At 37.5% G+C, this 25,368-nt stretch overlaps 1 protein-coding gene across 1 annotated transcript in view; it reads right to left on the bottom strand.

The window, feature by feature from the left end:
- Positions 1–12,288: 12,288 nt before the first annotated feature.
- LOC132205806 (E3 ubiquitin-protein ligase Zswim2-like) overlaps positions 12,289–25,368 on the bottom strand; it is a 29,878-nt gene continuing 16,798 nt past the window's right edge. The window contains exons 6-8 of the mRNA XM_059635113.1: positions 17,470–17,578; positions 12,850–13,011; positions 12,289–12,791 (exon numbers count right to left, since the gene is read on the bottom strand). Coding sequence (XP_059491096.1) covers positions 12,345–12,791; positions 12,850–13,011; positions 17,470–17,578 — 718 coding nt within the window. The 3' untranslated portion in view covers positions 12,289–12,344. The remainder of the gene's footprint in view (positions 12,792–12,849; positions 13,012–17,469; positions 17,579–25,368) is intronic.

Here is a 25,368-nt window from a genome sequence, read left to right as displayed (position 1 = left end):
TAATAATACAAAAGGAGGCAGGGCATCCCCGCTGGGCACTCGGAGAGCGCGCACAAATAAAAGACACTTCACACACTCAGCAGAAAGATATCACAACACCGGCAGATATGGCTTAATATAATAAACGCCGTCCTATTTTATTCGGCTGCTTTTTCATCGACTCGCTGGGCCGCGTGTCATTTTTTTTATCCAATACACAAAGAGACGAAAATGCGCCGTCTCTGATACAAATGTGTGTAATGGTGCCCTTTTTCACATTTATTTGCTGCATCATCGGCTTACGCCCGAACAAGAAAGTGATCCTAGGGACAGGTCAGGGTATGAAATCATATTTTCTCTGGGGCTGTATATGAAATTATTAGGATTACTATTTTCTCGAGCAAGGCCCATAAATATAATGCTCGGCTGTGATTATTTTCGGCGAAACTATGTGATTTATGAGCGTTTTATAGGGTGCTGAAATTATACACAACGCACATACCGCCGCATCCTCTTTATTATTCCACTACATATAAAACTTGTTCTCCGCTCTGTACCGCAAGTGTATATAAATAGAATATTCGCGGCAGTGTCTTAAATAAACTTTAACAATGCTTAGGAAATATTACATAGATTAGCATAATAATAAATTTGTTTCTCAGCATTATTAAGTTTATGGTTTTTTAATCTGTTTTATAATTAGTTTTTTTTATCAATTTTAATTATTGAATTATTTGTTTTTCTCCTTTAAATTTAATTATTTGGTGAGCATTTGATCTTTACTAAAAAGATCGAATTTTTTTTTTATAATCTCAATATAAGAGCTAGTGAATTTGTTGTTGGCTTTCTTAAAGCCTAAATTTGTTAATTTAAAAATATAAATTTGAAAATTAACTTCAAATTTTCTAACATGAAATACAATTTTTGCTTGGAAATCAGAATTGGTAGTGGAAACAATTTGAAATATGACAATTTTCTACTTATGAATTTTTAAATTACAAAAGCTTTATTTTTCAAAAGACTTTTGTAACTTATAGAATTGGGCGGGATTTCAATCATGAAGTGCTACCGCACTAACTGACCTCGCGCCTCGAGCAAATTTAATGATTTTTCCCTGCTCTGGCAGTTCACACTCTCTTGGTCTGATCTATCAACCAACGTTTTTACGCGCATTCAAAGCATGGATTTTTATCGGCCGGCCTGATCGCCAGTCGGTCTGATCGCGCGGCACTCATCTCTCTCCCGTCTTAATACTTTTATTAATACACACCAAATCCAATCAGAGAGAACACGCTCCTTTTATCTAAATAACATTGAAATGAGCGGGGCAGTGAAAGACACCTGCGGGCATACCTTAAATGGGTCTCTTTTAATTTAAATCTACAACTCCCAGATGGAAAAAGTGTTTTCTCGATAGGCTAAATAATTGCTGAATCATCCTCCTAATTTTTCAAAACTATTAAAAATTAAAATAAAATTTGATTAAAAATTACATAAATTTCTGCACTTCCCTTTGGAAAAGTACCGGAGACGAACCCGGCGCTCTTCATCCACACTTTTAATGTTATTATTTTTCTGTCGAGTCGTCTCTCACAAATTTAATAGGCGCGTTGGTAGTTAAAGTGAATAAAAAATCTCCTGCGTCCAGGAGGAAACACGAGAGACGAGTTCGTAATATATTACACACTCTCTCAGGGTCGGGATAATAGATAGATTGAGCTAGGCTTGCTCGGCTGCATCTCTCTCGCTGGATGCGCCGAGGTGCACAAGGGGTGGAAAATAAATGCCCGCGGGATATTTCCGACCTTGATTCAGGCGCAGGGAGATGATGAACGTGGAAACAGAGGCGCGCGGGAAAGAAAAACAGCCCGGCAGTGCTGAAGTTGAGAGGAGAAAAGAATCACAAGAGAGAGCAAAACCAAATGGACCTAATAGTTCTTAAGTTTGTTTATCTTAAAAAATTTCAATTGGATTCCTGAAATGAGTTCTAATTAAAATTTACCAAATAGGAAAAAATTCTTTATAAATATATGAATTTTATGCAGGATAATTTTTTGCAAAAAAATGGCTAACTAGTTTTGTGTCTGCCCTTAATTGACCTTTCGCCTGAGGAGGAAAATTTAAAATTTATAATGATTTTAAGGAGTGGCTGTTGTTTTCGCTCCACGCATCATGCAAGATTTGATTGACAATTCAAAAAGTTGATCAAAGCATCTCACGTCATGTTGCATGATGTTTGGCCCACAAATTAAAACAGCATTTTGAGTGTGAGAAGATTTTCTGTAATAGGGCGAAAGGCCTTAACTTTTATACACAAATTTTTTTATATGAAGATTTTGAACAAAAATAATTGAATAAAGCAGCTGCAGCTTTTAAAAAAATATCAGGAAATGCGATTTTTTTTATTAAAATGGCGCTGAGAATAAATTCCAATATGTTATTTGCAATTACATTTCAATTGGCTTTCGCAGTCAGGCGCGCACATACACACTCACTCGCCGGAATAATCGCTTCTCAGTCTCAAGGTAAAACAACTCATGTTGTGTATACTCTGCTGGTCGTGTGTGTAATTTGACTGCACTCGTGTCCCTCTGTAATCCATCATTAAAGAGACGATCGTTTCGCAATAAGGCTCTGGCGCGGCGCAAATTTGCGCGCAATCGCGGACGTCGTGGTTAAATTTTTTTATAATAATGCAATGTCTGCAGAAAATCTTTCAAGAAAAGTCTCCTTCAAAATTTACAATTGAGAAGGTATTCAAGAAATAATTGCAAACTGGTATAAAATTGAATTTTTCAAAATTTTCATTTATAAAGAGTTTACCTTTTTGCTATTTTTTTTTTAATTATTTAGTTTTTCTGTTCATAAATTAGCTTAACAAAAATTAAAAAGTTTCTTGAAAATTCAATTCAGTACAGAATTATTTTCATTTCTCTCCACAAGGAATTTTTTCGACCGTCAAGTTGCATCCCCTTTGTAAATCCAAAAATTAATCACGCCGCAGTGATAAAGGCAGATTCTCAAGCCGATAAAAAAGTACCGCTATATTCGAGAGAGGAGGGAGGGAGGGAAGCTGGCGAGGGTTGCGCCAGGTCGGCGTTTTGACTCTCTCGAGATGCGCCCTGACGAGCGAGCGTGATGCAAGCGCGAGGTGATTTTTCCTCCCCTTTTCACCTCGCCTAACTTATTGCTCTCTGGCGTCTCTTGATGATGATAGGAACAAAATATCTTTGGGCTCTCTGGCCTTGACAATGCCTGTACCCTGGGCCTCACAAAACCTGTTTCTTTCTCTCCTTCGCCCGCTTCTATCCTGGTCTATTCGGTACACACACTTTTAATAGCGTGCGCTAAACGCGATTTGGTCTTCTTTTCTTTTTTTATATCTCGCGCCAGCAGAGTTAAAGGTGCTTGAATTATCCTTGAGCTCGAGTTATTCCACTCGGAGAGTAATCACTTCCTGGTGTTGCAGGATCACACACCGCGCTTGTGTTGTACGGCAAAGGATCTTTCGGCGGTTCTAAATCAACGTGTCGCGCGCTTTTGCATAATGAGCTGCGATAAATTTTTTCTTGAAAGGTGGCGCGAATTGTGCCGTTCGTCGTTCATGGAAGCACAAATTGCTGCCCAAAACCAAAAACACGAAGCTTTGATTTTAGCTGAATAATAAAAACAAGTGGGCATTTTTTTTTCAAAACAAAAACAATCAACTGCAATTAACTAAACTGTTTATTTTTGGGAAAAACGGAAAATATCAATTTGGCTCGGTAAATAAATTAAATTAATTATGTAAAAACAACTAAATTGTTTTTGAGCAGAAAAAAACAGTACACTCGATACGGAATATAAAATCAATTAACTGAAAGGTGTTTAATGAAAATATGAAATCAATTTACCGTGCACAGTCTTTTCAAAAATTTAACTAACGAAGTTTTTCAAAATCAAAACGATATACAAACAATAAACTACTATGGATTGTTTATTTAAATTGAATTTAATGCTTCATGTTCGCAAATGAATTTTAACGAAAAAAAGTTAATACAGAAAAACCCAGTTCCTCATTTTCTAATTAAAAGAAAATTTCTTGCAAAATTTTAGTATTTTTTTTAATTTATTTTAAATTTCTTCCTGAGGTTCCAATTTTTTTTTAATTGGAATTTATTTCTTTGTCTAACAAGATTTTTTGGAGGTGAGCAACTGAGCAACAATGGCCAATAGGTCAGTGGAGCCGAGACGCCGCCGCTGAAAGAAAGGAAAATCGACGCGCTCCGTCAGCAGCAAAGCCGTGCAACAGTACAGGTGGACGCAAAATTCTATCATCAATTAATTCTCCGCGGCTCTCTTTCGTGGTCCAGAACGCGGACGTTTTTTGTCGACGCTTTTGACGCTCCTAATCTGGCTTGTTTGCTTATTAACACGCGGTTCGGAGATAAAACCATAAAGGAATTAAAATGCCGCGACCGCAGTTGTCAAAGAATTTTTTCACACACTCCGAATTCCTCAGGGTGTTAAATTTAAAAGTAATTTTTACAAAATAATATTCAGAATTAATATATTTTATGTGATAGAAAAACAATTAAAGCAATTTATCTCTTCTTCGGAGATTTGAGTAGATTGAAAAGCGCGTGGCAAATGGGCGGATAATTCTTCCTTTGTGGCCGAAGAAAGGAAAAAGGTAACAAACCGGTAAGAGTGGCGGCGCGAGATCCTTCCAGCAGGGTCGCGTCGGCCAAAAAAGGGTCCAGAGGCGCGTGCCAAACCCGGAGGAGAGTGAAAAGAAAAATGCTGCGGCCGAAATCCGATTTTTTGTGTGTGCTCTTTTTGATGATTGCCAGGTATATACACGCGGTTTATAAAAATGTGTGTGTGTGTATAAGAGCTGCCGGTTTTGTGATTAGGCCTCTGCGTGAATGGGATCTCGTCCACTTGACCCTTTTGATATACCCAGTGAGAGAGAGAGTATTAAAATATCACGACGGCTGGTATGAGCGGCCCAGGGCGCACAAAAATGCTCAGCACGAGAATCGAAACCATGACCTGTCGCAAGGGCCGCCTTTCTCACGCCTATTTAGAAAAGAGACCAGCAGCTTGTTGTGGATCTTGTTCAACAGCAGCAGGGCCCTTTTCTTATTCTCGGCTTCTTTATATCCGCCCAGTCTTTGTTATACCTCAAGCCAAAATGTGACCCAAGTTGCAAGTCCTTTTCATTCAGAGAGAGAGAGAGACAAGGCTGCCCATTGTTGTGAAATATTGAATTAAGCAGCAGATCAACGCCCCACAAATTACACTCATTGTTCTCAATCGTTTAATTTGCCAATCAACATTAATTGCAAATTTATTGTTTTTAATTCAATGCGATTTTTTTATCAATTATTCTTGGATTTTATTTAACTAGCACCTCATTATTAGTAATTGAGTATTATTTTTTGCTAGTTTATAATATACTTTGAAAATTAGGACAGTCATAAAAATAATAGAAATTAAATTAAATTTATCTTAAATATATTATCAAGAGCAAGGATATAAGAACAAAGTGAATAAATTCAGTTCTTAAAAGTTTACTCAAGTTTACTTTTATGTTTATTTTTCTTATTTTGACAGGAACACTGCCAAAACCTTGCATTTGTCATGCTTGACTACCACATTTCCGTTTAATTTTGTGCTGGGCTGTTGACAGACAGCATGGAAATTTACAACCCGGACTTCAAACGCATCAATTCAGGAAGCCGCGGACATGGTCACAATTCCGTCTGCTTTTTTTCTCTCTCACGCATCTATCCAAACATGGCAAAAGCGTTTGGGTGCATATAATTTTCCCTTTGTCTGCCTTTTCCACCAAATGCTTTAGGGAATTTGGGGGTGAGAATGTTTATAACAATGTGCCAGTTCTCCAGAATTATGAAGTTCCTCCGCTGACTCATTCCATGGGAGAGAGTCTTTTACTGGAAAAAGACACGGAAACAGGAAGAGAAAGAACACATTTTTTTAACAAAAGATTAGGTGAAAAAGTTTACTTTAGAGCAGTAAAAAGTTTCCACAGAAGTCCATAATAGAGTTATCAAGAGGCACCGCTGCTGGGCACAACATCCCGGGCGATCACACCATAAAATTGAAAGAAGAGCCGCGTCGAATTTACATACACAATAAGCAGCTGCAAGTGTGAGACCATAATAAGGCCGTTTACAAATGCGCTGAAGGCCTGGTAACACCTCCTGCGATGACCATTATGCTAGTATAAGGTGTATAACCTGCTACTAAATTACTGCCACTGTTTGAAAAAAAAATCACTGTAATATTAGAGAATTAAGAACAGATATAATTTCATTGCAATCAAGGGTTGAATCATTGGATCAAACAATGGAATTTCGCTTTTTCCTATTGATTTTGGATTTATTTGAAGTTAATTTATTTAATCATTAGGAAAATCATAGCTTTTATTAAAATTTCTTATTCAATCCTATTTAAAAATATCTGCTATTGAAAAAAATATAAATTAATTTTTTCTCCGTAAAAATTCTTAAAAAAGAGTCATGGAGATTGGAGTTTTATTTTAATTTGGATTTATTTCTTCTTACAATTTTTGGTATCTAACAAAATAATGCTTTTACTGCGCAGTGTTTAATTATTTTCGTTAGGATGATGGCTTTTCAGCGTCACAGATTATATGACAATTCTGTCAGCCTTGGTTGTCGCTTCAAAATATTTGAAGTCTGTCAAAGCCAATATTTGTGTTTTCGCAACGAAAAAGAGGGAACTTCGACCTACCCCAACGTACACATACATATACCATTCCGGCGCTTTTATCTCTTTCGTTACGCGATCAAATAAAAGTGACATCCAATCTCCTGCCTTTTATAAAAACACCACAAAAATGAAATAAAAACTTTACGTTTGTGAAGGCGGAAGTGCCAAAATAATAAATAAAAAAATGTTCCACGTCACTCTGGGAAAAACTTTTGTTTCAACCCCTTTCTCTGCCAAAAAATTCTAGAGCGCGTACGTCTCTCGCTGCTTTTTGATTTACACGAGTTGGGCCCAAGTTTATTGAGAGAGGTCATGGCGATGTAAGGAAGAGCTTAGCAATAAAGCTGCCGAGGGGCTGCCTCTGCGAAAGAGCAGAAGAAGAGGAGCCGGGCATTTATTTATTATAAGGTAATGTTATAGTACGCGCGACGTGTTTCCCAAAATCCCTGATTTCAGTTGGCATCACTTGCATTACGTCGCGCGTTTAATAGTGGTTTTACGTCGCGCATACAATAATGGTTTTACGTCGCGCGCTCAATACTGGTGGCGGTAAAATTGTTAAGAAAACCTCGGCAACATATATAGCACGCGCGACGCAATTCTTTTCCTACAATCTTAATTAAGGGGACTGCTAGGAAGAATAGGGGCCCTTGGGATGGGTTCAGAATGGGGCAAGACGACCTGTGGAGGGCCGTTATAGCAGGCGCGACGTATCACTATGGGACGCGCGACGGTCGAAAAGCGAACTCCGGAGGGCGCTTTTCACCATCGTCAGAGGCGCGACGCATGGTTATAGGACGCGCGACGTATGCTTATAGTACGCGCGACGCACGGTTATAGTACGCGCGACGCACGGTTATAGTACGCGCGACGCATGAGGGCGCATTTCACCACCGTCTGAGGCGCCATGCACGATTATAGTACGCGCGATGCACGATTATAGTACGCGCGACGCACGATTATAGTACGCGCGACGCACGATTATAGTACGCGCGACGCACGATTATAGTACGCGCGACGCACGATTATAGTACGCGCGACGCACGATTATAGTACGCGCGACGCGACGCACGGCAAATTAATTAAAAGGTGTTGCACGCGGCCGGAGTTGTGGGCGCCCCACAAACCAGCAACTCGGAGTTGGGCAACCTCGAAGATTATTTTTTGAAAAGCCGCGAGCGAGGGGTGGAGGCGCAGCGAGGTCGAGGACGTGGGGAAGGCCGTGCGGAGGGCGAGGACAAAAGGGCGGCTGTGTTCATGAGGGGGCTCCGCAGGAGCCCCCTCACGAACCCCGCCCTTTTGTCCCGCCCGGAGCCGGCCTTCACCACGTTCTCGGGCGAGCGCGCCTCCAGCCCGAAGCTCGCAAACCCACAACGGAGTTGCCCACAAAAGGTGCGTTTTCTGCAAAGGGAGTTGTGGGCACCACACTTTTTGCTATCTAAGCCCTTTTTGCAGACAATTCCTTTTGAAAGCAACTCCGTTGTGGGTTTGCGAGCTTCGGGCTGGAGGCGCGCTCGCCCGAGAACGTGGTGAAGGCCGGCTCCGGGCGGGACAAAAGGGCGGGGTTCGTGAGGGGGCTCCTGCGGAGCCCCCTCATGAACAAAGCCGCCCTTTTGTCCTCGCCCTCCGCACGGCCTTCCCCACGTCCTCGACCTCGCTGCGCCTCCACCCCTCGCTCGCGGCTTTTCAAAAAATAATCTTCGAGGTTGCCCAACTCCGAGTTGCCGGTTTGTGGGGCGCCCACAACTCCGGCCGCGTGCAACACCTTTCAATTAATTTGCCGCGCGTGTCGCGCCTCCTATAATCGTGCGTCGCGCGTACTATAACCGTGCGTCGCGCCTCTGACGATGGTTAAAAGGCGCCCTCCGAAGTTCGCTTTTCGACCGTCGCGCGTCCCATAGTGATACGTCGCGCCTGCTATAACGGCCCTCCACAGGTCGTCTTGCCCCATTCTGAACCCATCCCAAGGGCCCCTATTCTTCCTAGCAGTCCCCTTAATTAAGATTGTAGGAAAAGAATTGCGTCGCGCGTGCTATACATGTTGCCGAGGTATCGATGGAATAATCGGTTTCCTTAACAATTTCACCGCCACCAGTATTGAACGCGCGACGTAAAACCATTATTGTATGCGCGACGTAAAACCAGTATAGAGCGCGCGACGTGATACTTTTACATGGGAGCATAAGTGTTGCCAACCTATGAAAAAACACGTCGCGCGTACTATAACATTACCTATTATAAGGTGGTGTGTATAAAGAAGTGCAGGGGAAGGAAATGAACCAACGACCTTGGAGGGGCCAATCAAGCTGGCAACGCGGAGGGAAAAAAACAAGAAGAAGAGAGACAGATAACCCCTCTGCTTTGATGCATCGCTCAGGCTATTATTTTGTGGAGGGCTGGAAAATAATAGCGAGAGAGATGCAACGACGGAGAGAGAGTTAAAAAATCTCAACTGTCCTAGCTGATGCCATTACTGATAATTTCTGGGTCATTTGATACTCAAAGTGAGAAGAAAAAAAAGCAGAAAGGGGACATTCTGATTTAATCTGATAATTGCATTCAAAAAGACACAACAAAAGCGTCTCCACAAGATTCTTTGTTAATACTTTGCTCTTTTTCACAACGATTGATTTCAAATTCTTCATTTCACTTTTTACAGGGAACATCACCAAGCTTCAAGTAACCGATTTTCATCCCTAATAAAAAATAAAAAGCTATAGAGTTAGGCAACAAATTAAAAAACCCAAAATAAGGAACTCATTAATTTAAACTCGCTCCCTATAAATTAAGTCTAATTTTTATACTTGTAATATTAAATTTAATTTATTCGGTACGGTTAAATTATTTGAAAATCTGTGCAATCTTTATGTTTTGCTGAATGCGAATAATAAAAGGTGAAAATCATATCGAATAAAATTGCAGTATGTTAAAGATTATGCCATTGGCCAGATTTTCACTGATTCATAAAATGTTTTCTGTATTTAATAACTATTTTTTCTCTCTTTTTATTGTCTTGATAGACTTTATGTAGTCATTTTGCCATTTAACTTTTTGAATAGTTTAGTTTTGTGGGCTGCATAAATTGTGGATCTTTTATACTACAGGGAAACACTTATGTATTTTTCCTTTTCCTTATCGGCGTCACCTTGAAATCTTGAAACGGTAACTTAAAATTTCCATTATCAGCACTTTTTTATCACAGAGTATACAATTAAAAAAATAAAATAAAAATACATAAAAAATAAGTCATAAATTTAGAAAAGGAAATTTGTATAAATTTATTTCACTCTATAAAGCGTCGATTTATAAATTTTATAAAAATAAAATTGAAAGCGATTTCAAGCAACCAATGTCTGCCGTAATTTAAGATTTTCTCATGAGATGTGAAAATTAATTAATCCGACGAGTACCTGCTTAATTGATGCTTCTCTTTCCTTTGATACAATTACACTTGAATATAATTAATCCATTACAAGAGGTTTAAATTTGGCGTTTATGGCAAACGAGCGTCTCTCGTCCCTTAATATCGGCGGTGCGTATTACATAATAATAATGCAGTGCTCATGCATTGCCGGCAGCGCAGGGTAATTACGCCCAATTTCCACCCCTCGGGCCTTGAGCTCAAGTCGCAGCTCGATCATCTCTCTTGGTCTAATCTGCCTGCGCCTTTGTTGTATAATATCCTGCCATGCTCGGCGTCTTCCTTCTTCAGATCCAAAATGATCGCGCGCGGTCCCCTCAGCATCTCTCTCGCTCATAATCACTAATCACCGCACGCCATTCCTACACACAACGTCTTGTCCTGCAATTCCGCACTCTCAATCCAGCCTGATGATTATATAATGGACGTTACACGAGAACGTGAACTTTTCTCACCACGTGCGAATGAATGTGCGAATGTTGCCGGCAGCGAAAGAGTAATTTGCGCGTGCTCTTAGGTCATTGCTAAAAATATAATCCGAGAGCAAAAAAATTTCACATAAAATAATTTAGATTGTGTAATCAAATTTTAGCGTTTTTTTCATAAGGAATTTATTCGCTTTCCGTTTTTTTTTATGTTTTCCTCCTTCGTAATGATTGATGTGGAAATTCCTGCAGGAGAGTAAAAAGAATGAATCATACTCAATGGAATGTTTTTTATTGCTAACTAAGCGATGAGAATGAATCAGCTTTAAAGCTGTGATGCTCTGAAATTCCAAGTAAGAAAAGGTTTTTTCAAATAAAAAGAGAAAGAAATTAGAAATTTCATGACTTCTTTCTAGTGAATTTATTAATTAATGCTAATTTCTTATTCGCACCTTCCAGTTAAGGTTGCTACTTAAACAAATTTTTTTTCTTAAAAATAATTTAGATATAGAATCAACTGTTCAGTTAAAAAAAATTGCTAATTTCGATGCACTTGTATTTATTTTTTTAAGTAATTGATAAAATTTTTTTGCAAAATTTCTGTAATACAATAAAATGAAAAATGCTTTGACACGTTTTCGCAAATAATAATTAATTCTAAAATAATTTTTAACCTAATACCTACTCCCATAAAAACCTAAATTTGAATATCAATGCATGCAATCAACAATTTATCAAATTGTACAAGCAGAACTCCGATAGTTGAAATCTCTTTTGTGAAGCCTCAATTTTTGCGTAGTGTGTGGCGCATGAAGCATCATCTCTATTTCTTATAAACTACGACTTACCCGTTCATGGCAGAAATTTTCCAATTGAGCCCCGTCTGTGAAATGCGTGCCCCATGCTCTCTAATAAGATGAAACTCTTCGATTCAGCGGCAGAGTCGCGGTCTGGATTGCGTCACAGGATACGAGCATTTACTGAATTTAAAGATAATAGGCCCAACTTTCAATCTGATAATAAAATGATCACTCATTATATGATGATGAACCAAAATTAAATTCGTCACTCTTAAATCATTGTGTGGCACATGTGCGTGTTTATTGTGTGTGGCTGCGATTGTGTCAAGAGTGCTGTAGGGAGGATGTCTTGTGAGTATATGGGACACCCAAATTGGTCTTAATGAGGAAGAAATAAATTCTCTTGTGTGCACCACGCGTGCTTCAAAAGTGGAAGAAAATTCACTCGCATTTAATTGCTGGACTATAGAATTCAAGCAAAAATTACTTAGAAAAAAAATCATATAACCAGCACAAGGGAATTTTTTAAAAGACGTTAATTCATATGCATGCTTTTAATTAAACCATCAAAAGCTTGCCTTACTGAAAGCTATTATTATAAAAAATGGTCATGGGTCATATGGGCCTCAATATTTGTGCATATTTAGGCACTCCATGATTAAGAACAAAAATTTCTTAAAGATATAATTCAAATATAGTTTTGCTAGATTTCAACTGATGTTTGAACTTTTTTCAATAAATATTATAATTATTTTGGAACCAATTTAATTTTTAACAGAAATATTTAAGTGAAACTATTTTTGAATAATTAAAAATTGAAGGTTCAAGAAATAAAACTATATTTAAATTTATTTCTGCTGCAAAATATTTTAGGGAGAATAATCAGGAAAATTTTGCTGCAAAACTATTTAATCTAATTTTTTTCACTTTTAATTTGATTTTTTTATAAAAATTTTTCAAACGATATTTTTAATTAATTTAGGTTTTAACTTTCAAACTGATTTTCGTGCAATTGATTTCAAGTCGCGGCGTCTCTTCCCGTGTCCAGCAATGTCGATGTCCTCCTCTCTCATTCAGCCGCCTCCGCGACGTGTTGCCGCCCCCGGCCCAGCCGCCTCCGGTCGTGGCCTCAGCGCTTTTCGGCAAACTCAGCGAAACCAGGTGCAAAACGGCCTCCGACTGTTGTGCGGCCAGACGCACCCGACGGCCTCCGCTTGAGGGGCGGCTGTTTTCGCTCGAAGGGGCCGGGGGCGGCGGAGGCGACGGACACGTGGACGGAGGCGGTGTCGGCAAGTGTCCGCAGGAGTGGGGGTGTTGGTGCAGTCGGTTTATCAGGGTGAGGCGCGAACTCCGAAGGGTGAGACCACCCTCGTGCTTGCGGCCGCCGGCCTTGCCAGCCGGGGGCGGCTCTCTGGAGGCCGTTCTCTGCCTAGTGGAATGAAAATAGTAAAAAATGATATAATTTGAGGATCATCAGATCAACTTGCATCGCAATTAGTCTCTCTGTGAGCCAGGGCGTGAGGTCTGCGTGGTCAATGGGACAGCGAGCCCCTCTCGACCGAGAGGAATTTCGTTGCAGCCACGGAGAGAGGCACTCTGCGTGGAATTCGTGGCCACACTGCAAACCGCTCACCGTTTCGCCAGTCTGCTCGCAAATGAAAGGATTAAAAATTTAAATTGCATACCTCTTAACTTCCCCATGCAAAATTTACAAAAGAAAATTATGAATTTCATCTTCATTGCAATTTATGTTCATAATCTGTGTTTAAGTTGATTTTAATTTAATTTCATTTTCATTCAGCAACTCTTTCTTTACTGGGATTCTCAAATTTAAATTATGATTAGTGACCGATGATTTTTAGGGAAAAAAACGAAGTCAAAATAACTTCGGGTTTTGGGGGAAAATCAACGCGATACATGCATAAGAGAGATAAAACGCCTGAAGGCTATGTTGACCCGCACAACTCCCGTGCATTTCAGTTGCATAAGTAAATTTATTTTAAAAAAACTGAGGAAATGTGCCGCATTAAAATTAGGAATTGAGAGATTTTTTAACAAATATGTCTTCCTTAATCCATTTTGTCAATTTTTTGCTTTATATTTCAAGTTGTAAAAGATTTTTTGATTTCATTTATTAAATTAATGAATTATAAATTTACATAAAATGTAACAAAAGTACACTGTTGAGAGTCAGTGACAGAAAATTATGAAAAATTTCGCATATTCCCTAGATTTTCCCTTTTTTTTTTAAACAAAACTCTGGGATAATTTAATTTTTCTATTTAAAATTCTAAAACAATCTGCCGTTTATGGCATATAATGAAGGGTTCATTCTGTATATTAAATTTGAATCCAAAGTAGTTAATAGTATGTATTTTACAAGAATTGATGGAAAAATAATAACTCATCTTTTTTTCTATCTGAACACATTAAATTTTTTAAGCTTGAATTGAAATCATTTCAAATGACTATTCTTTAATGCAAAGAAAGGAAAGAATGAACTAAATATTTAATTTAGTTCTGCTCTGCTGCGTATGTGGTCCAGTGCGGAATTAAGACCTTTCCTTGAACCGCGCCAAGGACGCATGCAGAGCACTTTATACTTATCTCACTGTGTGTGGTTTTTCGCGGCGTCCCGCGCGCCAACCAAAAGCAAAATAATCCAGCCGCCGATATTTTTCAACTCATTAAAGTGTCAAGAGGCAAAAGCGGGCGCAGTTTTATTTGTTTTTAATTACGTTGCGCTCAGCAATATTCCAATTATCGTGCGTCGCGAGAGACGCGCGGCCTTTGTTTCGCCAAAGAAAAGAGGTAAATTACAAACGGGGCGGAGTAGTCGCGAGAGGTAAATTAAACGATACGCGTCGGCCACTTATTTTGAATGACAGCCACATCGCGCGGGGAGAAAAATTTAATTTTTCACAAAAGCAATTTCGTGTTCCATAGCCGCGGGGTGATTGTTTAAAACGCGCGTCCGTCTCGCTGCCTGCGTTGATTATATATACGAACCACCGACCGCGGCCAACCATCGCTTGGTAATTTTTCTCTCGGATTGTTCTCGGAATTAAGAAAATTAACAAAAATCCTTTACGACGAGAGGTCTATATAATGAAGCAATAAACCTTTTGTTTAGAGAAAATTTGCAATGATTCAAGCATGGGCAAAATATGCTAGCAATTTTTGTTGTTTTTAGAGAAAAAAAATTACAGTAAATGTTTAGAATTTGATAGAAAAGTGATTATTCAGTGTGTTAATTAATTAATTATTAATTATTAATTATTAAGATAAAACAATATATGAAACAAATTGATATGTTAATTAGGGTAATAATTAATTTGTAGAACTACCAAAATCAGTCGCGTCCATCGCGTCCATCCTTGATTTTGATCAACATCATCGGTAAGCAAGAAAATTTAAATTTTATAATTCAATAAAATTTAAAATTTCTACAAGTGAGTTAGACTGATTGGAAATAGCTGAAATTCCCAAACAGGTGCTACATTAGGTGACATTTATTATTTAAATTAATTCTTTAAAATCAGCCAAATTAATCAAATTAATTTAAACTTCTGTAAAATTAAAAAAAATAAACATCAAAATTTTTTAATAAGGGAATTTATTTATTTGCATTCTTTGTATAATCATCTAGATCAATAATTAATTAGTATTTTACAAAAAAAAACTACTAAAATAATGGTACTTCGCATGCGTAAATCAATACAAATCAAAAATTAATTAAAAATCGAAAAATCGTATTTTTTTTTTGTCTTTTGTTTAGCAATATGAATCAATTTTCAGCTACAAGTGTAAAATTTTCTTTGTCCAAAAATTTGCTGCTTTTATCCTGCATTTTTCCAAGGCGTATATCGCACCAAAGGAAAATGATGATCCCGCGTTCGCCGCCCTGTTTCTTTTTTGCCCTTATGGAGCGGCCGCCGGGACGACTTTTTGTCGTTGCAGCTTTTCTGCGGAGCCCGAAATCATGTGTGCTGCTATATACGGGGCATGTGCGCATGCATCTCACGTGGGCCAGTTTAAATTACACACAACGTACGTGAGCTGATCAGAGGCCGCGATAAAAAGATGACTTGCTCTGGCTGGGTCTCTGCAGCTCGTTATGCACGCGGCGGCGGCGGAGATGTTATTGTTCCGCCGGAGCAAAGGTAATCGCAACACATGTAAAGCATTTTGTCAAAAGGCTCTCCCTGCTCCGCTCATTTAATTATTCAAAGTATGCGTGGCCATTAGACATTTCTCGCACTTCGGGGCGGCGCACCAGCTCTCTCACGCACCCCGTTTGCATCAGAATTGCTTCGTACATTTATATTTAATTATTGCGAGGACGTGAGGCAAAAATTTCAGCTATCTTGATTGAAAGTGCGCTCGGCACGCTGAGGAATTCCACGAGGTATATTAGATTTCGTTTCGAGACTTGGGAAACCGGACTTGCAATTTTTTGTCTAAAAATCTCGTCTTACTTTTTATAAAAAACATATTTAAGAGCTGAAATTTTCACTTAAAATTGCTCAATCAACATAAAGTTGCTATTATAAAAAATAGCATGGATAAAAAGTGGCTTGCTTGCCTTGCTTATTAAAAAAATTTAATCAACCCATATACACTTTATATTCCAAAGAGGAAAAATAATTCCAAAAATTATGATATAATAAATATTTCCTATAAAAAACCTATATGTGATTTAAAGTTGTAACTTGAATGTATAATTACATTTTGTTTCATCGTCAGAGAACACAGAGAACACGACCCTAAAAATGTAATGATGCATTGTTTTAATTCTACTTTTTTATTAAAAAAATGAAGTTGATTAATTAAATATTTGAAATATTTAATATGAAGCACAAGCTGGATTTTTGGTTTGAAATTCATGATTTATAAATTTCTGTAAATTTAATTCTTGTCAATTTTCAGTGCAGAAGATGTGAACTACAAAAATTATTGCCGTTAAAGAATATATCGAACATTAAAAATAATCAAAAAGAAAATTTATCAGCGCCTAATGAGCAAATAATGGGGTACAAAAGTTGAGAACTCGTCTGGTAGCTCAAAACGGCTGAAGCGGCTCATTAGGCACTTGAGAAGGGAGCGACTCACTCATTGCACATTTGCACAGCCTAAAACACAGCTGCTGCTGTTTCGGCTCTGGATTTTTTCCATCGCCGCCACACAGAGCATACGAAATGTGCCGCATGCTATTTCTGCTGTTATTCCAGTAATTAGATCCGCCTTGGCCTAATATTTGGCCGCGCATAAAAAATTCTCATGCAGCGCATGGGCTTTGTGATGCGGATCAACTCTTTGTGGCTCGCTCAGTCAAAGGGTTTGAGCAAATGTGTGCTCTATGTGCGTTTATCTATTGCTGAGTGAGGGGCAGTGAAAAATTTTATGCTTGTACATAATCAATAAAATAACTTTGTTTCGAATTTTTTTTAATATATATATTATTTACATTTAACCGCATTTAACAAAATCATCTAAAATCAAATTTGAAAATAGTTTTAGTTTCAAATAAATGAAGTGTTAAAGAGGCAAATACAGTATAATTGTTGATTACGTAGATTTACAGCTAAAAATAATGAATGTCACTAATAATTTTAAAATAAGTTACTTTTTTGTAATAAAAAATAATTTATGTTGAAAATTGAATATTATTATGGTCCGTTTGAAGTTTGAATAATAAATTACTTCTATTGACGACGCATTTCTCACTGCCCCCGCCAAAAGAGTATTTATTTTTTGTGCGCCTCTTTGTGTGATATTCTGGCTAGATAGATAGATGCTCGGGATAGATTTATGCTCGTATGTGTTTCGCGAGCGTCGCTCTGCTCCCACGCCACGCTGACGCCCCTGCTGCTGCAACACAATGAGAGCTGCATCCCCTTAGCTTGCTTGCACTCTTCCACCCCGCCCGGCTGACTTTTCAAACACCTGCACGCCGTGTGGGAGAATTTTTCAGGGGGATGTTTTGATTTGGCCTGGCAACAAAGCAAAGGCTGAATTCACGCCTGTTCCTCATCAAACGTTCAAAAACAATTCGGAAAAAAATTATCCAATGCATAGAAAAAGTAAAAGTAAAAAATCTCACCTCGTAGTGGCGAAGGCAGAGGCAACACTGGTGCCCTGGGGACAGCAGTCGGTGTCGCGGAGGTATTTTCCACTCGGGCAGCGCCCGCACTAACACGCTGACAGCCACCCTGCAAAATCAACAAACGTTTCAAATATTTGTGTTTGCAACATATGCTTTGACCAGACATGTCACACGCATAAAAACATACTAAAATTTAATTAAACCGAATTTAAAAAATATTGATTGTGATCGTGAATTGTTGTGAATGCAAAAATTTATCTACATTTTGAATATAAAAAGATCTTACAAATTAATATTATCTTTAAATTTTAATTTTTAATATAATAATCAACTCTGAAAGAAACAAAAAATTGTCTTGTTAATTTTTTATTTACAGTTCTTTTTTTTTGGTTCATTCAACGAACGGATCGCGAGGAATAGATTTTTCCACAAACCGGCGTTGTTGTTGTTTTTTTTTTTTTTTTTGCATAAAATGCAGGGATAAAATATTTTTTTTACTGTACGTCTATTATCCTTAATCTTAAAATTTTATCATTAAATGTTAAAAAAAACTTCAGTACCTTATAAAAGTTTATTTAATTTTCTTGTTTCCGTTAAAAAATAGAAGCGACTGACCAACAATTATTATTTCGTTACTAAAATTTCATCTCGTATAACAAAGTCAATTTTGAGGTTATTCATTATTGACGGAAAAAATCTGTCACATAGGTGATAGTTATACTCAATCATTTATTAGTGAACTTTACACGCAGAGGGTGCTACAATTCTGATGAAGCCATAAGTTAATTATTACACACTATTTAGCCTATCTATATGTTAACTGCACGCAAGAGCATTTAACTCCGACGTCAAAAGACCGTGTGAATTACACGTGCACAAAACGTGTATAATTTCTCATAAGCGGTGCGTGCGACTATTGACGAACTTCAAACGGTTTGATCGCTGTGATCAGGGCAAACATCACGGAAATCATGCCTGTAATCTGAGGAGAAAAAGTGCTTTCATATTTTAAGTTATTGAGAAAAAAACTCAAAAACATTACCTTTTTAAAGTTTTCGTTGTGAACGTTCAGTGGCAGAATCTAGCTGTCGCAAGTAAAAAAGAAATCAATACTTGTCCTGGCTTCTATAACTTGCATACTCTGATAATCAGGGTGACTACTTTCGATTGGCGGTTCTTCCAACGGTGCAATTGCTATTCTGTATTGCAGCATTCGATTGGCATAAATGTTCTAAAGGAATAACAAAATATCAGAAAATTCAGTTTATTTTATTTCAAAGTACTTACTTGCTCAAAAATAATTGATCCGTAATTGCAGAATAATAAAATGGTAACCAAGTTTTGAACGATCTCCGAAATCAGAAACAGCGCCGTGATGGGCGTCAATGCCTATATGGAAATAATTTTTGTTTACAAAAATTATTATAATCGAAGGGACTTCTACTTTTGAAACAATGTGAACGATGATGCTGCTGGCCACCATAAGAAATCTTAGGCACGCCGCAAAGAAAATTGGTGTACAGAAAACCATCATTTTGCTTGTCAAGCTGAAAGAAATTAAATATTTACCCCTTCAAATTTAATTCATTATTTCAAATTCACCTCAAAATGTAGCAATGGATTTCCTTCACATATTTTATATCGTAGATCGTGCAATTGAAGTCGCTGGGCCAATATTCTGCCATTAATTCAAGTCTCGTCCGTACATGCAAATTTTTCACGGCGTCTTTGAAATGCGCCATCAGGACGACAGAATACTCCAGGAAAAATATTGAGAGAATGTGATAAAAAATATTAGCAGATATCATTATCAACAAGACAGTTAAATAACTGATTTTCAGCAGGATTGACCAGACTTTTGCAGAATTGCTAAAAACTTCATTTGTTCTCAGACTTTGGTTGAACAAGTCTTTGTCTGGTGCATTTATGTGAATATTTCTTGTCAGCATTTGCACGACAAAGGTGAAAATGTACACGACCACAATTTTCAAAGAATATCGCCAAACCCTAAAAGAGATTCAACTAATTTAATTAAAAAAAAAAAAAAAAAAAAAATATTCGTCTTACCCGGACAGCTCGTTTTTCAGTGAGTTGTTAAATTTTCGAATTTCTGTTGGAGAGAAACGCATCAAGTCCTGCAAATCGCTTAGGTGAATGATGAATGATAGGGTGACCCAAATTGCTAGAGCAAATCCGAAAGTCGTGAAAATATGCTTCGACAAAAATTCGCCTCTTTTCAGTTGGAGAAAGGAGAGGAGAACAATAACGGTGAAAGCTATGGCAGTTGACAAAAGTGAGGCCCATTTGAACTTTTTGCCAATCGGTCCCAATATTGCGCAGATTTTCAAAATAACTCGTCCGCACCCTACAAAGTGAATGGGTGCTTTAGGAGAACTTGTTTGTAAAGCGTCCATGACTGAAGTGACAGAGTTGGTTGATTGTGTCCTCTTTTATGGTGATATATTCGTGAAAGATCCGCACGCGATATGTAATTATTTTTAACCCCTTGGACGATATTATAATTAAATGCAGCGAAAATGCCGACACCTATACAGACAGCGTATTTATCGTTCTCAAAGAAATTTAGAATTGCAACAATGAAATCAATTTTCATTGTTTGTGTGCCAATCAGCAATAGTGTACCGCTTTTGTTTGGCTATCAACAATGCAATCAAAAATTCATTATTGCATTGAGCCCCACATTCATATAAAAGACAATATTCAACGCAATTTGTTCTTTTCTTGCGTATTTTATTTTGATTTTTTTTTTTAATTTTAAAGTACGTGCCAAGATCACATGGATGAGGGGCAGGTCTTTCAACATTACACGAAAATTGGCCGTTTGTATTTTCTTACATAATTGATTATTATATTTACTAAAATAATACATATATCTTTCAGCTTGATATAATATATCGTTTGTTATCCTGTAAAAATGATTCAAGCTGGAATTAAGTATTATAACCTGAAATATCTATTGCCGAATTATAAATTAAGAAATAGAAAATGAAATTCTTAACAATTAATAATTGTTATTGAAAGCGAAAACTCAAGCTGGATTGAAGAATTGAAACCAGATTCCTCTTTTTGCAATAGAAAAATTTCCCTCTTGCAACGAGGATTTCGGTTTCAATAATTATTATGTTCAACTGAATTCAGTTAAATATTTTATATATATTTTTCTAACATTAAAAATTAAAAAAGCGATTAATACATAAATTTTATTAGTAGTGTTTTCATATTTCCATCAAAGCTTAATTCTAAATTTCCAGATTCTCTTCTTTTTTTACTCTTTGGTGCGTGAAGGGAGAAAAGTGTATCTAATAATCCCAATCGTGACAGTGCCAATGCCTAAAATCTGAAAAATAATGTATTTCTGTAGTTAATATTTTTAGTTGAAATCATGCTTATACCTGTTTTAAATTTTCTAGACTGAGTTTGCAATAACCGAACTTCAGAAATAGACCAAAATCAGCCCTTGCTGCAAAAGCCTCAACGCTTTTCCAGACTGGGTGGTTTTTTTCGTTCAAAGGTCTCGGCTCCAAGATTTTGCATTGAATTATTTCCGTCAGCAATTTGTACTGAAATATTTGACATATTAAAACACAGTTGGTTTTAAAATTTAACCAACCTGGCTTGTAATCTGGCTTCCATAGTAGCTGCAAAGGTACAGGCCTAGCAAATAGCCCAGGGATGACATGTGGAAATTGGAAAAAATATTTGTTGGGTGTGACCTCTGAAAATATTAGTTTTTCAAACATCCAAAAGCGATCCAAAAGCCTAATTTGGCCGAGGGTAACAAGGAAAGTTGACTTAGCCTTTAACTTAAAGCAATCGGCCACATATAATGCCTAAGTCAAAAGTTAATTCAACTAACCTGACTGACGAGCTAAATAAAATCTTTTTCTACTAAACCTTTGAGAAAAGGGCTGAAAGATCGTTAGAAATGAGAATAATGCTCCTGACGTAGGTCCATATGATGAAAGGTGACGAAAATTCTGCAATACTATCCGCAAATCCAACAATAAACTTGTGCGTCTCTACAATGTACTTAACGTCAAAGACCTGCTATATATTAGTTTGTCAAAAATAAATATTTAATTAATAAAAATAAAAAAAAATATTTCTAAATAATACCAATTGAAAGTCACTAGACCAGTAATGGCGTGCAACGTTTTGTCTGCTTCGAATATGAATATGCTCCACGGCGTATTTTAAGTGGCTCAACCAGGCTAGCAAATGGTGCACCAAAAATATGATCACAGTGAAGATGGTGACCTCAAGGAAATTACTGGTAATTGGCCAGAGCAGCCACCCCAGCTTCCAAACAAAACGTAAAATCTCTGATGGAACTTCTGATTGGCCTAGCTCGATCATTACGTTGATGAACTTATTATAATTATTAATATCCTTGGGTTGAAGGTTCTTGAAACTACTCCAAGCTAAAATGGTGCAAACTGAAAAAAAAATCGATTTAATTAATAATCCATTACGCTTTTAGAATAAGCTCACTGTATATTATTGTGGCGCTGATTGCTTTTCTTTCAAATTTCTTAAAGTGACATCCAAGCTGAGTTTCATAGTGAGAAGCGGTTTTTAATTTTGTTACAAGTGATTTGGCGTTTTTGTAGATGTTTAGAAAAATCTGGATGGAAATTAAACGCAAAGAAATCGAGTCAAAATCCTCCGAAAATAGCGGTTCGGTTTCAGAAAATCGAGTCGTCCCGATGAATATGATCATGCCCAAGAAAAGCCAAGCAAAGAAGTGCACAATCAGTTGATAGTAGCGGTAGAGAATATTTCCTATCGAGTCGTAGTCGTCCACATACCAGAAGGTGGCAAAAGCCAGGATCCACATGCTGGGTCCCATGTACTCGATCGGAGCAATCATTTTTGCAAAATGAGGGTGCTTTTCTGGTGGACTAGCTCTTTGTATGAGATACGTCGCGTGATCAACTGATCAGGTGAAACTAATTATAAGTTGATATTGATTCATTACATTAATTTTGCAAAAACAACTGTGTGCATCTCGATTGCAACACATGCTTGAATAAGTTGATGAACCTTTGCTTACATTAAAAGGGGTTTTTAAAATATGTAATGCGTTAAGAAAAAGTTTTGAAAGGCTGAGTAATTTTAAATTATAAATAATTCAATTTAAATTTAATTAAAACTTATCTTCAATTTTTGTATTATGACTATTTTTTGTTAAATGGAAATATTATTTTGATCAATTCAAAAACCAAAAATCCCAAACCAAAAACCTGAAACAAACAAATAGGACCACTAAAAATACTGCTATGTTATTTTGATATAAAATTACCCGTTTTAAAGATGACGTACTAAGCTTGAAGTTGAAAATGAGGAACTTTAGATTCAAGTCAAGTCCAATATTAGCTCGAGCGGCGACGACACTCATACTTTTCCAGTCCGGATGTTTTTTCTCCCTTGGGTGCTTTGGCATCATCAACTCGTATTGAATCGCACGTAAGACTTGCACATTCTAAAACACAGATTGAGTGAGATAAAATTTTGATTTTGTTATAATACCTTGTCAATCACTAGCGACCCATAATAACTTAAAATGCATTGCATCAAAATATAACCTCCAAAAATAATAATAGCTGGCAAGACTTTGATGTCGGCGTTCTGTGAATTATTGAAAAATTAAGGAGCACGAAATGAAAATAAAAAACACATACGTAATTGATCACTTTGGCCTGAAGATTTGACGTGGCAAGCATGCACAGGATGAAGTTGGAGAAAACGTAAAAGCTTGCAAAGGTCGAAATGTCTTCCGCAAGCCTATGTTAAAATATATATTAAAAAGGTGTATTTTTGTAACAGAATTCAGGTTCATTTGTAAGGAATAAAATACTTTCTAGAAGAATCAAAATGTTAGAAAACGCTGTTTCAAAGCTTTTTTAAAATATCTCCCCAAAATTTATTTCTTTCTAATTTCAAATCCAAAATTAATAGTTAGTTTTTTTTTACTAAAATAAGAAGGCAGAATTTACTTGATAATGTAATTGTGAGTCTCAACTATGTATTTCACGTCAAAAATCTAGAAAATGAAGATCATTAAAATATATCGATTTAATAATAAAATTTTTTATTAGCTGCTTGCTCTGTGTCACTGGGCCAATGTTGGCGTGCCACGTGTCTCCGTGTCCTTATGTGGATGTGCTGTACTGCGTACTTCATGTGGCCAAGCCAGGCCAGCAGGTGCTGCGTCAAATATATAAAGGTCGAGAAATTTGTTGTGTAGAGTGCCAAAATGCAAACGGGCACCAGTGGCCAGCCTAATTTCCAAACAATAGACAAAAATCCAATTGGCATCAATTTGGTGAATTTCTCCACAAATCTGTCTGAAGCATCAACGATTGGATCATTCTTCGGTATCAGAAAATTTATCATGACAAAGCTTAGTGACGCCACCATTAATGTAACGCATGCTGAAATTACATTGAATTAATTTTATTATAAACAATAATAATAATATACTGGTTTAATTTATGAAATTCTCACCAAAAACGATAAGATGATTTTTTGCTCTTCTCTCGTACTTGCGGAAGTGCCAGTCGAGCTGCAATGGGGTGTATGGCGCCGGCGTTTCCAAAACCCGTTGCAATCGCGTCGCATTTTTGAACAGGACCAGCGAGTTGAGAATGTACATGACGCAAATGCCAAATATGATCGGACCTTTCACAAGGAAAGGCCCGACTTCATCAAATCGAAAGACCACTACAAAGATGGCCATGGTCCAGAATATGACAGCGAAGGCTTGCACCAGCGTTTGGTAGTAATAGTAGAGCAATGAGCCGATCGAATCGTACTTGTCCCAATACCAGAAAGTGCAGAACGCGAGCATCCACAAGACCGGACCCAAGAACTCGATCGGAGCCATTGCACCGTGAGAATGGACAATTTGCTATCGAGGGGGTTTTCTTATATAAACCCCGAGCGAGATGCGTGTTGAAAGCTACGCCTCCTTTGGTGTGTTATTACAATAATTTCAGTTCAAGTCGTGACCTTTTCTTAATTAATTAATAATGCTGCAAAGTGACGTTGTTTCTAAATCACCCAATAAGGAATATCACACTTGAACATGCATTCAGTCTTCAATAAATATTTAAGTATTTGCATTTTATTTAGTAACTTTGCAATGCCAATTTTAATAAAAATTGCTCAATAAAAAGCACAAAAATGAAAGAAAAAAATTGTTCAAACAAATAATTATAATATGAATTTAGAAGAGAAATTGGATGTAAAAACCGGTTAAATTAAATTAATATAATAAAATATAACGTTTGAATTTTAGGATTATGTGATGCATCTGCGATTATATTCTACGTGGTGGTCCATATTTATGTTTACATATAGAGCCTTATATATAGATCAGCTGCTGGGTGCCGCACACAATAAGCAGCAGCGTATTAATTCTAAAAGGCAAGAAAGCGCCCTGATTTATGGCCGATAAATAAATACCGCCGAGCTTAAAAATAATGTGTATGAAAGTCTGGTTGGACTGCAAGACGGGCACAGATACTTTGCACCCCGCGCGAGAGAGCAAACTGGGGTGCTGCGCTGGCTGCCGGGGTGGTTTTTGGCTCTCGCACTTTTTATTATGCTAATATATCATGTAGCTGATTTCGTGTGTGTGGATATTCCGGAGCACGGCCGGCTACGTGATATGCCTGAGAGCTCTCTCGATGGCCTGCGCTCGGAGCTTGGTTCGTTTTGTACCTTTATGCAGGCGGTGTTTCCAGCCCGCGCACACACAATATCCACGGCCGCTCGCATAAACATAACCAACCACAAACACATCAGCTGAATGCAAAAAAATCACGCCTCGCGCGCCCGCCTCAAAAGAAGAAAGAGAGTAAAAAAGCGACT

This window comes from Neocloeon triangulifer, unplaced genomic scaffold, assembly GCF_031216515.1.
Source record: "Neocloeon triangulifer isolate White Clay Creek 2 clone unplaced genomic scaffold, ASM3121651v1 ptg000003l, whole genome shotgun sequence".
NCBI classification, from domain to species: Eukaryota; Metazoa; Arthropoda; class Insecta; order Ephemeroptera; family Baetidae; genus Neocloeon; species Neocloeon triangulifer.
This window is presented reverse-complemented; position numbering and strand designations above follow the sequence as displayed.